At 45.3% G+C, this 14,356-nt stretch overlaps 3 protein-coding genes across 3 annotated transcripts; 2 read left to right on the top strand and 1 right to left on the bottom strand.

Moving 5' to 3' along the window:
- Window positions 1-3,237: 3,237 nt before the first annotated feature.
- On the top strand, window positions 3,238-3,689 carry LAJ45_04191 (uncharacterized protein; the record flags this gene model as incomplete). The annotated part of the gene is made up of 3 exons (XM_046113772.1): window positions 3,238-3,265; window positions 3,433-3,514; window positions 3,584-3,689. The coding sequence occupies 3 exons, from the start codon at window positions 3,238-3,240 to the stop codon at window positions 3,687-3,689; spliced, it is 216 nt and encodes a 71-aa protein (XP_045972874.1).
- A 2,552-nt stretch (window positions 3,690-6,241) lies between these two features.
- Window positions 6,242-6,553, top strand: LAJ45_04190 (uncharacterized protein; the record flags this gene model as incomplete). The annotated part of the gene is made up of 1 exon (XM_046113771.1): window positions 6,242-6,553. One exon carries the CDS (start codon window positions 6,242-6,244, stop codon window positions 6,551-6,553), a length of 312 nt encoding a protein of 103 aa, XP_045972873.1.
- A 1,098-nt stretch (window positions 6,554-7,651) lies between these two features.
- Window positions 7,652-11,564, bottom strand: LAJ45_04189 (uncharacterized protein; the record flags this gene model as incomplete). The annotated part of the gene is made up of 10 exons (XM_046113770.1): window positions 7,652-7,789; window positions 7,870-7,992; window positions 8,053-8,082; window positions 8,139-8,219; window positions 8,290-8,610; window positions 8,680-9,005; window positions 9,068-9,216; window positions 9,281-9,376; window positions 9,450-9,536; window positions 9,592-11,564. 10 exons carry the CDS (start codon window positions 11,562-11,564, stop codon window positions 7,652-7,654), a joined length of 3,324 nt encoding a protein of 1,107 aa, XP_045972872.1.
- Between the last annotated feature and the right edge of the window lie 2,792 nt (window positions 11,565-14,356).

Genomic DNA, 14,356 nt, shown 5'->3' with positions numbered 1-14,356 from the left:
GATGTCTGTTCTGGTTGAGATAAGGTCCGTGTACCTGCATATTATAGTGGGTAGAGTAGAAAAAGTCTGTAGAGTAACACAACTCTCGTACGTTGTTGATATCTGGCTGTCTTGCTGTTTGTCTGGTTGGGGAATTTGTGCATAGAGTTCATGTACCATGCGTGTGCCTGTTCGCTCGCTACATTGCAGTGTAATCACGATTCCCATCACGGCTCTCAAAGTAGGCAGGCAGGCAGGTAGGGTAATCACAGCGTGGTTATGTGCCTCGGTGACCACGTCCAGCTCATCATTTTACCTCCAAGCACTCAATCTGAACCATTGAGCGCACCTCCTTACGGCCTGGCTTCCGCCAGGATTCGTCATGGTGGTTGGCTACCTGTAGGTGCTCTACTCTTGGGATTCTGGCCGGCACGGGTGCGTGTGCCTTTGCCTTTGCCTTTGCGTCCATCTATCTGAAAAAGATGGCAGGTTGGAAGGTTGGCTGTGGGTTGTCCTGTTGGTTGCGTGAAACGGGTATTCTGTTTCGATCTTGACATGATATCCCTTGCGATCCGTAGAGTACCGGCCTACAGGCTACTGTGGTACCTGGACTCGTAGAGCAGCAGTTTGCAGCAGAATCAGATTAGCGACTCTGCGAGTTTTCTCTACTTCTCGCAGCAGGCCCGAGCAACAATAATGGAGGCTGTAGAGTACCAGTATGTATGCACGCACAGTCCTATCCAGTCCAGCTCATCTCGACAAGTAGCTCGCGAAGCTAGAGCGAGCATCGGATTCTAGTTCTAGAGCACCCTGCTGCACTCACACTTTTTCATAACCAACCTAACCTAACCCTATGCAGGTACTTTTCGAGATGCAGCCGTGCAGGCAACAACAAAAATTGCACTTTAATCAGCACGCGCAGCACTTTCCCACATAATTCTATTTTCTGCTCTATGTAGCAGCTGTTTGCTTTTTGATCGCTGATCACCTCCCATGTGCTGTTGTGCTGTACAACTCGCGATCGGGTTGTTTCAATAAAAAAGCATATTTAGGGAGAGCGGAAGTCAAACTGCAAGACCTGCACTTTTCTTTCCCCATGACGGGTTTCACGGCATGGTGTGGGTGGTGGTGGGGGGGTTTCTATTGGGGCCCGCCGAGAGCCCCGAGTTGAAAATCGCGAGGGACCCGAGTTTGTGTCTTTCGGCCCTTTGGGGCTGCTGACTGGTTTGGTTTGGCGGGTGCATTTTTGAGACTATTCTAGGAAGGAATGGTGGAATGGGGGAATGGGGAATGGGGTGCCAGCCGCAATAGATCGCATCGTATGATGGGCGTCAACTTTAAATGTGGCTGTTAAATAGCAAGCAAGTTTAAACGCGCGCAATAATTTCAGCCCAGCCATGGGGGGGGGTTCAAAATAGGCTGGGCGGGCGTATGATGAGCTGGATTATTTTACTTTATGATGATGGTGAATGGGCAGATTAAAGCTGTGGTGATATGATGTAGTTAGTGCTGGTTCAGACTCTCTTCAAATATTGCCCAACCCCTGCCTCTCTCTGCCTTTCTGTCCAAGTCTGCCTGCCTGCCTGCCTGTCCAGCATGTAAGTGCAAGGCCGTCGACAGCTACTCTAGACAGCATCAAGCACAGAGCAGAGCTGGAAGCTGGAAGCTAGACGCAAATCGACCCCTCTTGTTGAGCTGTACAGCACATTTTCCGGGTCTTCAAAATGCAGTTTCCAGGCTCCACCTTACCCCCCCCCCCCCCAAGCCCAGCAGCTGGCTAACATGTATTTTCTAAATGCAGTTATGCGGCGGGCCAGACTGGGGCTTGTAGGGTTCAGGAATGGAGAAAATGGGAAATTCGGTACCAATCCTGCGGGGAGAGAGAAAACGAGGTTTTCCTTTCCAAGGTTCTCCCTCCCCCAGCCTCCCACACACTCTTTGTCTTTCCCCCGATTCCGCCGATAAACAAGCAAGGCTTGCTTGCGCGCGGGACCGGCGTGGACGGCACAAAATTTGAATAAAAAAAAAATTAAAGGCCTCACAGCCTTTTACCGTTTTTCTATCTTTTCCCTTTTCTTGTCAACGAAGCGGGGCTAGGCCCGGAAGGGAATAAGAGAGGCGGTTGTTGTTGTCTTCGAAACATCCCGCGAAGGTTTCTCTGCTTTACCGTTGCGTGTAAGGCAATGGGCGCACAGACCCCGGGAGACTTTTTGATTTCGCTTTCTTTTTTTTCTGGTTCTGGTTCTGGCTCAACGACACACGGGTGGTCAGGGAGATGGTCAGGAACACGACCAACCAGAAGTGTCAGATGCGGGTGTGTGGCGCTGGCCTGTCGCGTGCGTATCGAGGAGACTGAGAGAAGAAAGAGATCCACCTCCTTTTCTTTCTTGGGGCAGCTAGGAAGGAAGCTCAGGAATGGTATCCGAACCATGGTGTTTGTCGTGGGACCTTCCCACACACTCACACACTCCCACACACATCTCATATCCATCTCGTTTTGTGTTAATTCATATTGTTTACTCTACATGCCTATTCTAAAGTAGATACTTCTTGTTCTGGTCTGTCCTGCACAATCTTTATCAGGAAGTTCCTCTTACAGCTGCTGGCAGAAAAGCCCGCGTTCCTCCCTAAGCCCTAGACTGCACCCTAGTATTAGAATAGACCCGTTGCAGCCATCTTTGCCCAAATCCATTTCACTCGTTGGTTTAGCCGTCTTCTGCCCAACCTGCATCTACCCAGAGTTTATCAATTTAGGTACCCGAACTCTGGGCACCCCATCCTATCCCAGAGTAGCTAAGATCAGTAGAGGTATTACTAGCCTCACCTCCACCTCTCCCTCCCCCCCCTTTTGCACCATATTATTATTAGTACTAGTATTATTACTGTAATAGCAGCCACTCCTCTTTTTTTTCTCAACTGCGTTGTTTCTGGCTGGCTGGGATCTACCTACATAACTTACTTGTACTACTTACTTCATTTTACCCTTTCTTTCTTTCCTCTGCTACTTATTCCATCCTTCCCTCTTCCACTTTTCCCTTCTTTTCCCTTTCCTCTCTTTCCCAACCCTCTTCCTCCTCCGTTCATTGCTCGCTGCTGCCACCGCAAATCTGGATACCACCGTCCTGTAGAAGCAAAAACAGAAAGGGAACAAAACCCCTCCCTCTCCTCCTAAAAAGCCAAAGTCAAACACCGGGCCTGCCCTTTTCAAGCTTTGTTCTGCCTGTCGTCTTCCATCCGCTCTGGTCTGTTAGATTCAAAATGGGGTTCTTTGATAAACTGCATGCAAGTAAGTAGTTGACAGCCAGCACCTTGCCTTGCCTTCTGTTCTCTGCCCTTAACCGTACCTTACCTTACCCTCATGCAATCGAGGGTTCGGTTCCCCCACCACAACCACCACGTGTTCTTGTTTCGAGTTATTTGGCGTGCGCAATAACGTGACTAACCAGGAAACAGAGTACGAGTTGTATAAATTAGAACAGCGCTACACCAAGCGTAAAAGAAGAACCACCTTCATCTCGGACGCCAAATATGTCGAGTACGTTCACACACCTACCCTACCTACCCCCAACCTTCAGACAGAGAGACTAACGTTGGGGAATTGTAGTGGTGAATACGTATACAACTCATACCAGCCAGCCAGCCCCCAAAAGAGCAGCTTCCGCGTCTCGGAGACGGGCTCATCGAGTCGGCGAGGCTCAAACAACAGTTAGCCCAAACAAGCCAAGCCCACCAGAACTACGTACTTCAATACAGCATAGCATGGCCGATTGGAACGGGATGTGATGGGGGAAATTGGGGGATTGGGGGATTTGAATGATGATTTGTACTATTTCCACGACAACCTTGGAGGACTGAAGGATGGGTTATAGGGGGAGAAAGACAGAGAGAGAGAAGCGATAGAAGAAGAAGAAAGACAACGAGAGAGATGTAGCCTCTATCTACAGCTCGGCCGGCCGGAACACTACAATAAAGAGGCTATATAACCACAACAAACACATACTCGTCACCATCGTCACCGTCATCCTCACATTCTCCTGCTACATCCGCGTCTTCTCGGCGAACCCTTCACCCTCAGATCCCCCTTTTGACCGTTTCGATTCTTACGCTCTTTTATGGACTTTTTTGGGTTTCCTTTTTTATAGTTATTGGGTTGGTCTGGTCGGTTTTTTTACCAAGGGAAAGGGTCCCCGGAAATTTTTTTCACCTTCAATTCTTATTTTGATACCAATTGTTCGATTTTTTCCCTTTTCTCACTGTAGAATATTCTTTCGCTTTATATTTCCTTTTTGTGTTCATTTTTTTGTTAAAGGGCGCAGCTTTGGATGGTGTTCTGATTCGAGACTCTTTTTTTGATATATATATATCTCCTTCAGCGGTGTGCATCGCTTGAAATGGTAGAATACATATAGACAACAGTAGCAAAGAAAAGCTAAGGTTACCAACAAAAAGGAATCAAAATAATCAGGGATTCTTTCTCGGGGCTATATCATACAAGTTTTGTAATTCGAGGATTGGATGTGTTAGATCTGTTTGCCATATTGCTTTCTTTCTTTTCTGTGCTGCGGGCTAACTTAGAGCTTAGCTGTGTTTTGTTTGTGCCGGGAATAGACTAGACAGGGTGTGAAAGAGAAAGGGAAGAAAGGGAAGAAATTGAACTCAGATTATGTCAATATTACGCCCTGGCTCATGATCACTTTTTGTTATTGCACCCTTCTCGTTTCCGATAATTAAACGGCCGTCACGGAGGTCAGCGGGCACGCACTCACTACTCCACGGGCATGGGAATATAAACGCCCCGGGCTTTTTCTTCTGTGGGCATGTGAAAACGTCATAGCGCCCAATCTCACGATGCGTAATACCTGGGGGTGCTGCGGCGGCGGTCACCTGTCATTGCGACGGACTGACATTTATGAAGTCTGCTCCGCTGTGTCTCAGGGTTTTGACTGAGTGAGCGTCTTGTCTTGCTTATGTATATTATGTTTGTTTATACATAAGCCACGATTCTTGGCAACGTCCGTTTGAGTGAGGTTGTGGTAAGGGACTTCGTCCGAGTGAAGTGCTGCACAGCGTTGGTGCCCCGCTAATCTCCTAGATGTTGGTAAGGTCGGTTCCTGAGAGGAGATCATGCGCGAAATAGCCCCTATATATTTTCGTGTGCTCTGTGCGTGTACTCCTCCAGCCACCTTGTTTCCCCGGATCGAGTAGGACACTATATAGCTGTCAGTACAAGTTGAATCTTCGACGAGTGATATTCTATGATCTTTGGTTCGTCCCATGTTGGTAGACCGCCTTGAGACCTGAGTCCCCGATGAGATTCCATAAAGGTTCAATGAATACATACGCAGATTAGCCTTCCATGGACGGTGAGTCCCATGCCCAGGAATGCCTTGTGATGTAGAAGCGGGAATAGGAAGAAGCATAAAGCACTAGATAGGGGTCCCAAACTTTAGTGGGCGAAGCAAGGTCTGTTGATATATATTTGTTAGGAAATTGGAAAGACCATGGATAAGTAGTGATATATACTCGATATTGGGGAAGGGTTCCCCGTGGCCAATGATTATGGTGAGTAGTTACACCTTTCGAGCGGAGGATACAGTGCCAAATGATCTTCAGTCACCTGACACCCGTCCCACAATTGAATTGTTACTTCTTAGTCACAAATTTAATTAAAGTGCAGTTGCATACTGTGGGATGTGCATGTGTCGCAAGAGAATGTTGAATACACATTTTGGCACGTCGTAGTTGGTAATACCATGGGACATTTCCTTTTATTATATATCTAATATCATTAACCAGATCGATTTTGGCAAAATTGACGCTCTATTTTGCCAGCGATCATACGACCGCGACCGTAAAAGGCGTTAACTATCACCTGTTCAGTGCCAGGCTTGGGAACACGCCATAGAATACCGCAAAAACTCACGAACTTTGCTAGCGGATCTGACCAAAAACTAACTTGTAGAGGAAATATCTGAAGCTGATCTCTGCCTTTCAGCCAATCATCAATGAAGAAATCCCTGCACGGAGATAATCAAGTTGGCGAGTTTCTGCGGTATATGGAATCCTAATACTTAGAGTTACCCCCTCTGGGTATTTCTTATACTATGCAGGGCCTTTATTCCCCTTGCCGCTACTGTAGCCACCTCCCGCAAGCACATAAAAACTTAGTTACCCTCTTCATCCCACGCAGATACCCACCTCATCTCATCGCACCGCATTAATTCTAAACCCACCCACCATCGCGCACCCCCACAACCCCACGATGGCCAAAAAAAGTGTCTCCACCAGCACGCAGCGCATGCCCGTGCTGCCCAGCACCTCCAAGCCCAAAAAATCCACCCCCGCCGCGCCCGCGCGAGAAACAAAGGGCCTCCCTATCAACAAAGATGACCTTCCTGAGAACCAGCCGGGCCACCCAAACTTCAACAAGTTGTATGGGCTGGACTTGGGCGAGCGTGCGGCTCTCAAGAAGGAGAGGAAGGCCGAGCTGCGCGAGCGCGATGCGAGGAAGGATCGGGTGACGAGGAAAGGGAGAGAGAGCAAGAAGTTGAAGCAAGGGCTTGGGGACTGGTAGAGAGAGGGGTGAAAAGGGTGTTACTTTCTTTCTTTCTTTCGGGATCGGGTTGTAGTGGTTCTATTTTATACCGATAGAGGCAGCGATCGACTAGACCGGGGAATTCTTTTATTTGGGATTTTTTTCTTTAGGATTTGGGATTTGGGTTTGTGTTTGGTATAAGCTTGGGTTCTGTGCTTTTTTATAAACTACATAAAGGCTAGATATTGTATGGCAGTGCTGTACACATACCAACTAAAGCTTTTATACATATACTTTATCTTGCCTAACGGATATCGCTACAACCAAATCCCTACTAAGAATTCCGACCATTTAATGAACGCATGAGTATAGTTGTTGGTCAGTTGAGTTTCGGCGGGCTTTTGATTGGCTGCGACTACGGTACTAAGCCTGGTTGGGTTTCACTAATAATAATTAGTAGCAATTAGCAGCTAAAAGTGGGGCTTTTCTATGGTTGGTTGGCTGGCTACGGTCTGATCAATAACCGAGTGATATCCTGTGCCCCTATCGAGACCTGACCTTCGGCCAAATGCTAACCAGGCCAAGAACTAACGTCCCCAGCCCTGGAAATGTTTGTAGTTCATCCTTCGTATTGGAATATCACCCTTGAAATGACCTTTCTCGGAGTATGTGGATTGATGAGAGGGATGGAGAAAGATCTCAGCGTCCACTGGTTCGTTCCTTATTGTTCGAGGGGTCTTCCTCGATTTTTTTCGGATGGGTGACCCAGAACCGGCTTGTAGTGTATATCCCGTGCGGGGAGAAATGCCACTGCGGATCTTTTCGTAAGATGTTAATGTTGCGCACGGGGTTCGGATTTGGCTTCTTTGGTCTTTGTATGCCAGGTAGTCCGTGGAGTTTTAGTGGAGAATTTCTATGCAGTCCTTTCTCGTATTATAAATATAGTTAGATGCCTTCTAATTTCATGGATCCTCGGTAATCCTACCCCCTACCAGTATGCATCTCATTACGGGATCATTACCGCATGGCCAAAACAAACTAAGACAAAGGAAAAGATATAAATGAAAGAAATAAATGAGAGGGTGAAAACAAAAATGAAAAAGAAGAGAAAGAAAATTATCCCAGGAGATATGACTTTCAGCAGTATTTCGACTTTTTCGTCCCGCTTAAATGAGGCATATGGAATGTACTAGTTTTGGTACTGAAGGCACGGGCTTCAAGATCAATATCTCGGTCTGCTTTGTTTTTCTCCATCCTCTTGTTTTGTAGGTATTCCTGAATATCATCCATAGTTAGTATATGCAAGTGCTTTGAGTAATCAGTTTAAACTATAAGGAACGGGATGCAATATATACCTCAATATACTTGCAGACCAACCATGTAAAGATCACCAGGACCAAGACAGGAACGCAAAAGATAGGATACCACGACCAATTAGGACCCCCAGAAAGTATGTCGATGTTCATCCCAAATAAACTCTGTATATTAGTAAGCGGGATAAAATATCTCTTGGAAATAAGATAGCTAGGGGTATATACCGCGACAAACATTGATGGCAGGAATATAAACTTGGAAAAGATCAGCTCAAACTCAATCATGTATTATAAGATGGGTCAAGATTTACAGTAATCCAGCTAAGTCGTTTCATGCCAATAGCTGTTGTGTTCGACCTTTGAGACTCGTAGGCTTGAAGTAGATTTAGTTTCTGGACAAGTCTTTAGCCTGAGACGAAACTAGCTAGGTTTAATTAGGGACATCAATAGGGAAAGCCTTACAAAGTCAACCAGTCCTTGTGTTTTTATCTCTAAAGCAGTTATTTCTTCTTTAAATCTGGATTCAAACTTCAAAACTCTCTCTGATAACAACGCAAGCTCTTCTTTGAATCGACTTTCTGGGCATCCAGCCCAGTCAATTTCCCGAGAGAAAAAGCTGTCACCTTTATACTGGATTAGTGTTTTATTGCAAATCTGTACATGCGATGTTAATTGGGCCCGAAATTGACTCCATGTTCTCGCGTCCGCAAAGAGATGTTCCAGGTAAAATGTAGTCTTAGAGGTCTGCTCTTGACCATATTTGCTTCTGAGTAGTTCACCATGCTAAAAAGACCATAAAAAACGTGGTTAGAGCGTTAGTTTTAATTATATTATAAAGGGAAGAATATTTACGTCTTCATCTAGGTGATCTCGTGATGCAATAAGAAGATCCTCCCATATTCTGTGCAAGTCATCAAAGAATAATGTGAAGAGTTCCAACGAGTGATTAGGAATCCAACGGTGGTTTAAGGTGCTTCGATATTTGACGGTCTGTACCTGTACTTTGGGCTTATAACTCTCGGAAGAACGCTTGTCGTCGCCGTTCGCCCGCGCTAGCATGGTCCATGAAATGTGGCCAGCCCGACGTTCAAGTTTAAGGCCAGCTAGTTTAAGACCACTCTGCTTTGTAGCATCGACGACAATAAAGAATTCATACTTTATAGAGTATTTAATTATAACTTTTTTTTTTGATAAGTTTGTAAGCTTACTTCACTTCAAGTACTTAGGTAATTATACGTACTCGGCGAAACGTATACATTTGTCAACCTTGGTAGGTCGGTATTCCACCCATCAAGTCGTCTCGGGTCGCATGGCAACCACCTCAGTACTGTAGCCGGCCGCGGAAGTTCTCCAGGCCTAGGTGCAGTAGGAGGTTGTAGTAGCTCGAGACTTTACGGGATTAGCACTGCCTAAGAATAATGAGAGTATGTGGTCAAGGTCGTATCATACATACCAGAGAGATCTCGTAGGAGCATTGTGATCAGAGATCCATTCTTCAGCGGTTTTCATGTCTGCGAGTGAAAGGATTGAGTCGTCAAAAGACATATACCTTGATAAACAAAAATATTAATCTTAGATTGTTCATTTGTAACAAGCTTGAGGCGAGGAATGGAAGACTATACGAGAGCTTATTTTCAATACGATGACATGACTTCTTTTTATTTGGTGTTTCTGCCTGTATTTCTTTGTACTTGGCGGAATACCCTGAACTTTATAAAGTTAGCTTTGTAATAATAAGAGAATACAAGAGTGCAGGAATTCTACTTGCTGATGATCTCGGGATGCCGTATCTCTTTTAGCTCAAAGATTTCATCGCTTTCACCCTCTGGGCAGGGAAATATTTTGCGCCAAGCCAGGGACTGATCGATGTTGTGAGCATGAGGAGCGGCACCATGCTTTAGCAAGAGCAAGATAATTTCCAGTAGTCCATCGGCTCTAGTTAAGGTCGCGGATTCTGGAACGATTTGGCCGCCTGAATTTGTCTTTTTTGTATCCATTTCCTTCTTTATAGCCTTCAATGCTGTCAATTCACGGACTTTTAGGAGTTCAAAAATCGTTGACTCTAATGGGTTTCGGTCGTCTAGATCAGTCTTATCAGTTTTTGCCCCCTTTTCTAGCAATAAAACGACAGCATCTTTGAAAGGTCGAACTGCAGCAATGTGTAATGGAGTCTGCCCTGCGCTATCTCTTGAATTGATAATAGTTTTCGAAGCTTCGCCGTCAAGAAGTTTACGGAACTCCTCGCCGACTTCTTTATCATTCCGGCAGAACGAATGTAAGCCATGAGTTGTCAGACGCTTGAAATACTCTGATATAGACTTGTATTCTCCTTTATTGGCTGCCTCGATTGCGCTGATTCCACCTATTGCTGACGGTTTGGCGTCTATGTCGGCTCCGCGTTCCACTAGTAACTTCACTATATCTCCATGTCCCTTTTCAGCTGCTGCTTGGAGCGCCGTTCTCCCATCAGATGCTGATGCGGGTGCGTTTATCTGAGTGTCTCCGCCCCTTTGTAACAAAAGCTCCACCACCTCCTGATATCCTCCTCCAGCTGCTGCTTGCAGCGCTGTTCTCCCCTTATATTGTGCCGGCGGTGCGTTAATATTTGCGCCCTTGTCCAATAGAATCCTTACTATTTCTTCATGCCCGCCCTCAGCTGCTGCTTGTAAAGCCGTTCTCCCTTTGGGTTGTTCCAGTGCGGATTCGTTGACCTCGGAATCTTCTAAAAGTAAAGTCACCGCCGACTTGTATCCTTTTCCCGCTGCTAGCTGTAAGTTAGTTCTTTTCCCTTCTTTCGATTTTCCGTTGGCGGCGATTCCCTTCAGTAGCAATTTCACAGCAGTCATTTCTCCCTTTATAGCAACGTTATCTACTACTTCAGCAAGACCATCCACAGTATCGGCATTGTTATTGACTTTTCTCCCGACCTTCAGTAACAACTCCACGGCCTCCCAACGGCCATCTTCTGCTGCATCTTGCAATGCCGTCTTCCAATATGTGATATCTTGTGGAGGAAGGGTTATATCTTGATCCAGTATTTCTGAAACTCTTTTTGCATCTCGGCCTTTACTAGCTGCTGCGACTAGCTGCGTGTTGATTTCCGGGATCTTCGTAAAGTTTTCGCGGATTGACCTCCAATAAGTGTATGAGCTTTGAACACCGGGAATACTTAAAGTTCGTTCCCGCGAGGGTCCCTGGTTCTTGGGATCCACTGAAGATACTCGAGCATTCGTATCAATCTTTTTCGGGCTGGAAATATCCTGAGGTTTGAGGCTCTGATCTCCCACGGGAGGAATTTTGATATCCAACTGGGAATTCCTGAATCTGGAATACTTATCTGCAGATACTGGCCGAGATGTTGGAGTGTTAAATTCCACAGTAGAGATTCGAATGGCTGGTTCGACCTTTTTCGGGTTTAGGTTGTCTCCGGATACTAGCGGAATTTCTGGATTCTCGATCTCAGTTGCCGACACCTGAACAGCTGTCCCAAACTTCTGCGGGCCGGTATTATCCGCAGATGCTGACGTTAGTCCGTGATTTTGAAGTTCCAGGGCAGAGATCTGGAGGTCTGGTTCCGCCGGGCTGGGTGTATCTGAAAATAACAGGAGAGGTTCAGGATTATGAGGTTTGGGCGCAGAGATCTGAGCATCTGGCTCCATCATACTGGATTCACTCGTGGGACTCGCATATGGTGGATGTTCAGTGTTCAGGGCGGGAGTCTTAGGAATTTGCGACATGATAATATATCAGAGCTGGCTTTTGACGTTGTACTAAGTATTATGATCCTATTAAGTAAAATAATATCAGACACCAAATCGTATCATAAAGGAAACTATGGAATCTACCCGGATAATAATAAATCCTATTTAAAAACAATATATACCTTTAGTAAAATTTGTTGATTTATGTGCAAGATGGACGAGTAAATTGTCGCTGGGGTGCATTTTTTTAAAGTGGGACTTTGTTCCCTATTATATCATATTTGATATCCAATTAACAGCTCTGTTAAGGGGCTTCATTGATACGTGAATGCGAATTAAAGTATCCTACTTTGATATGGAGGTGCGCATATACCCGTCGACGTGTCATGGAGAAAAGATCATATGTAACCAACTGAAACACAGCTGTAATGGAAGCAATAATCGTGGCAGCTATTTCAAGATAACGTATATTTCTTTTTAGCAGTTACACAGTTAGGGACTGCGCATGGCTCACCAATCATTGGCAACCAATACATCTGCTGGCTGCCGGACCGCCTCATTATGTATATCATGCACCTGACGTAAGTAGCATGGAGAACACGAGGATATTAGGTGCGTAGTCTACTACCCAGTTCGTCAATTGAGAAGTATATTCAATCTCAGCTCAGATGATTCAAAACCCCTTTTCAAAAACTTGTATTTCCGTCCATCGGCCGCAGAATTGGGATGCTATTAGAAAGTGCAATACATGTCTACATGTACCTATTTAGGTAGTTAATTTATTAAGTTCACCCGACCAAGCCCTGACCTCAGGTTGATAGAAGTATGCACCACCTACGTATATACATGAATACGAGTTTTCCTGAGTCTATAGTATGGACTTGTACGTAGACTTAGCACTGAGCCATATAAGAGAAAGGATTGATAGAGTACGTACCCATGATTCTCCACACTTTCCAAAAATCAGATAGGTAACTCGAACTTGTCCCATTGGTGTTCATATAAACGTCTACATGCGTGCTATTTCGCAGTGATAAGCTATAACTTTGGATCCGATAGCTGAAATGTATGTAAGTATTTCCATATCTCGCCCCGTGTCCCACTAGCGTCGAATTATTCAGTCATTGGAACTACCGATCTCCAATTAATATTCAAACCAATATAATCCCTATTTACACATCTACTAACCACTCGAAAATGGTTTTTGCAGCCACCGGCACGCATCTTATGTTCAATGTGACCTGTATCTTGTGTGCGTTACCAATAGGAATCCGCATGTAGACTATGCCTACTCTCGCTGACCAAGGTGATGCTGTATGTACTATTGGCCAGCTTTAGCAGACTGTGCGAAGGCGTATTATTAAGCAACTCATATGTTGGATTATTAATTTATCATCTTAGAACCTTGAGCATAGGCGAGTTTAGTAATAGTTACTTCGGAATAATATTGCAAAATCCCCTACGCCAATATATCCATGGGAATTAACGATCTCGATTCAACTTTGGCCAAGCCTAAATCACAGCTTCGTCACCAGTGGTTTTCCACAATTTGAGATGAGGCGGGCTGCCTGTATTTCCACCATTCACTCATAACCTAAACCGCCCACACCCGCACACATAGCTCCTAACCGAGGAAATTGACGCAAGAATTAACACCTATCGCTTGATGTGCACTTCTTTGGCCAACGGATTCTGCCTGATGACCCTCGACCAACTAAGTTGAGATCTTTCAGCTTGCCATAACTGTAAAGTCATTAATTAGTCAACATATCGCAGACCTACCTGTCGAGTAAACGTGGAAGACTGGGGGGATCAATTACTCACATGACATGATCAACGATTCAATGATAATTCGCACTCCTGGCATTCATGAGATTTCCCTACCCTCGACTTATTATCCTGAAATATCCTACATTCTGCCTCTATATTCACATTTTTTTCTATCCGGGACCCTGTCTATCATGACAGACTTATAGAGGGCTGGGCTTCTCATAATTGCATGATAATTGACTGGTTTCCTCAAATAACACTAAATTAATAATAACCGTATCCATAGGGAGGAGGGGGGTAAATTGTAAATAAACAAGGGGACGATGTAGTTGCGAATACGGCGACCTGGCTAGATACGCTGAGAATCTAGTGCAGTGCAGCAATGACATAACCATACATAGTTCCTAGCTTTCCACAAAACAACGATGATTGATGCCAAGATGTCCAAACTGCACTGTACCAAATTTTGAACGTGTCTCGTCGGACCATGATATAATAAGCTTAAGCTCAAGTAAGACACAAACCAAGACATGACCAACGGAGTTTCTTCGCGAGTGATAACATATGACTCAAGTGGAACGAAGAAAGAGACGGTTTTGACATTCCCTTCTTTGCTTTTGGGCGGAGCGGATAGCCTAAAAGTGAAACAAGTTCCCAGAAATTTAAAGGTGGGCCACTTCCTCACTTATCTATCACACACCCATGGCGACCCACCACACAACCAACCCACTAATCACCACACATACCACCGCGATTCCTGAAGTCACTGAAATAGTGACACGTGCACTATTTATGACGGGCGACACCTTCCTCCGGTGAAGTGTAGCCACAGGTATCCTGATGGAGGCGCTCGCGAGATCGGGAGGAAGCGGACCAATGATGTGAGGGGCCGATATGTATGACGAGCTATGGTGCGAACCAGTCAGCACGGATATTCCATGTTATCTTTTGCTTTGATGTTGGGAGCAGGAACACTCGCTACTAGCTTTACTAGTTAGATTTAGGGAGATACTCTACAGCTACATGTACCATTCCGCTCTTCTAGCACCGGAAGTTTA

Source organism: Morchella importuna (assembly GCF_003444635.1).
Source record: "Morchella importuna strain M04M26 chromosome Unknown Morimp01GS010, whole genome shotgun sequence".
Lineage (NCBI taxonomy): Eukaryota > Fungi > Ascomycota > Pezizomycetes > Pezizales > Morchellaceae > Morchella > Morchella importuna.
The sequence above is the reverse complement of the archived record's forward strand: the minus strand, read 5'-3'. Positions and strand labels throughout refer to the sequence as shown.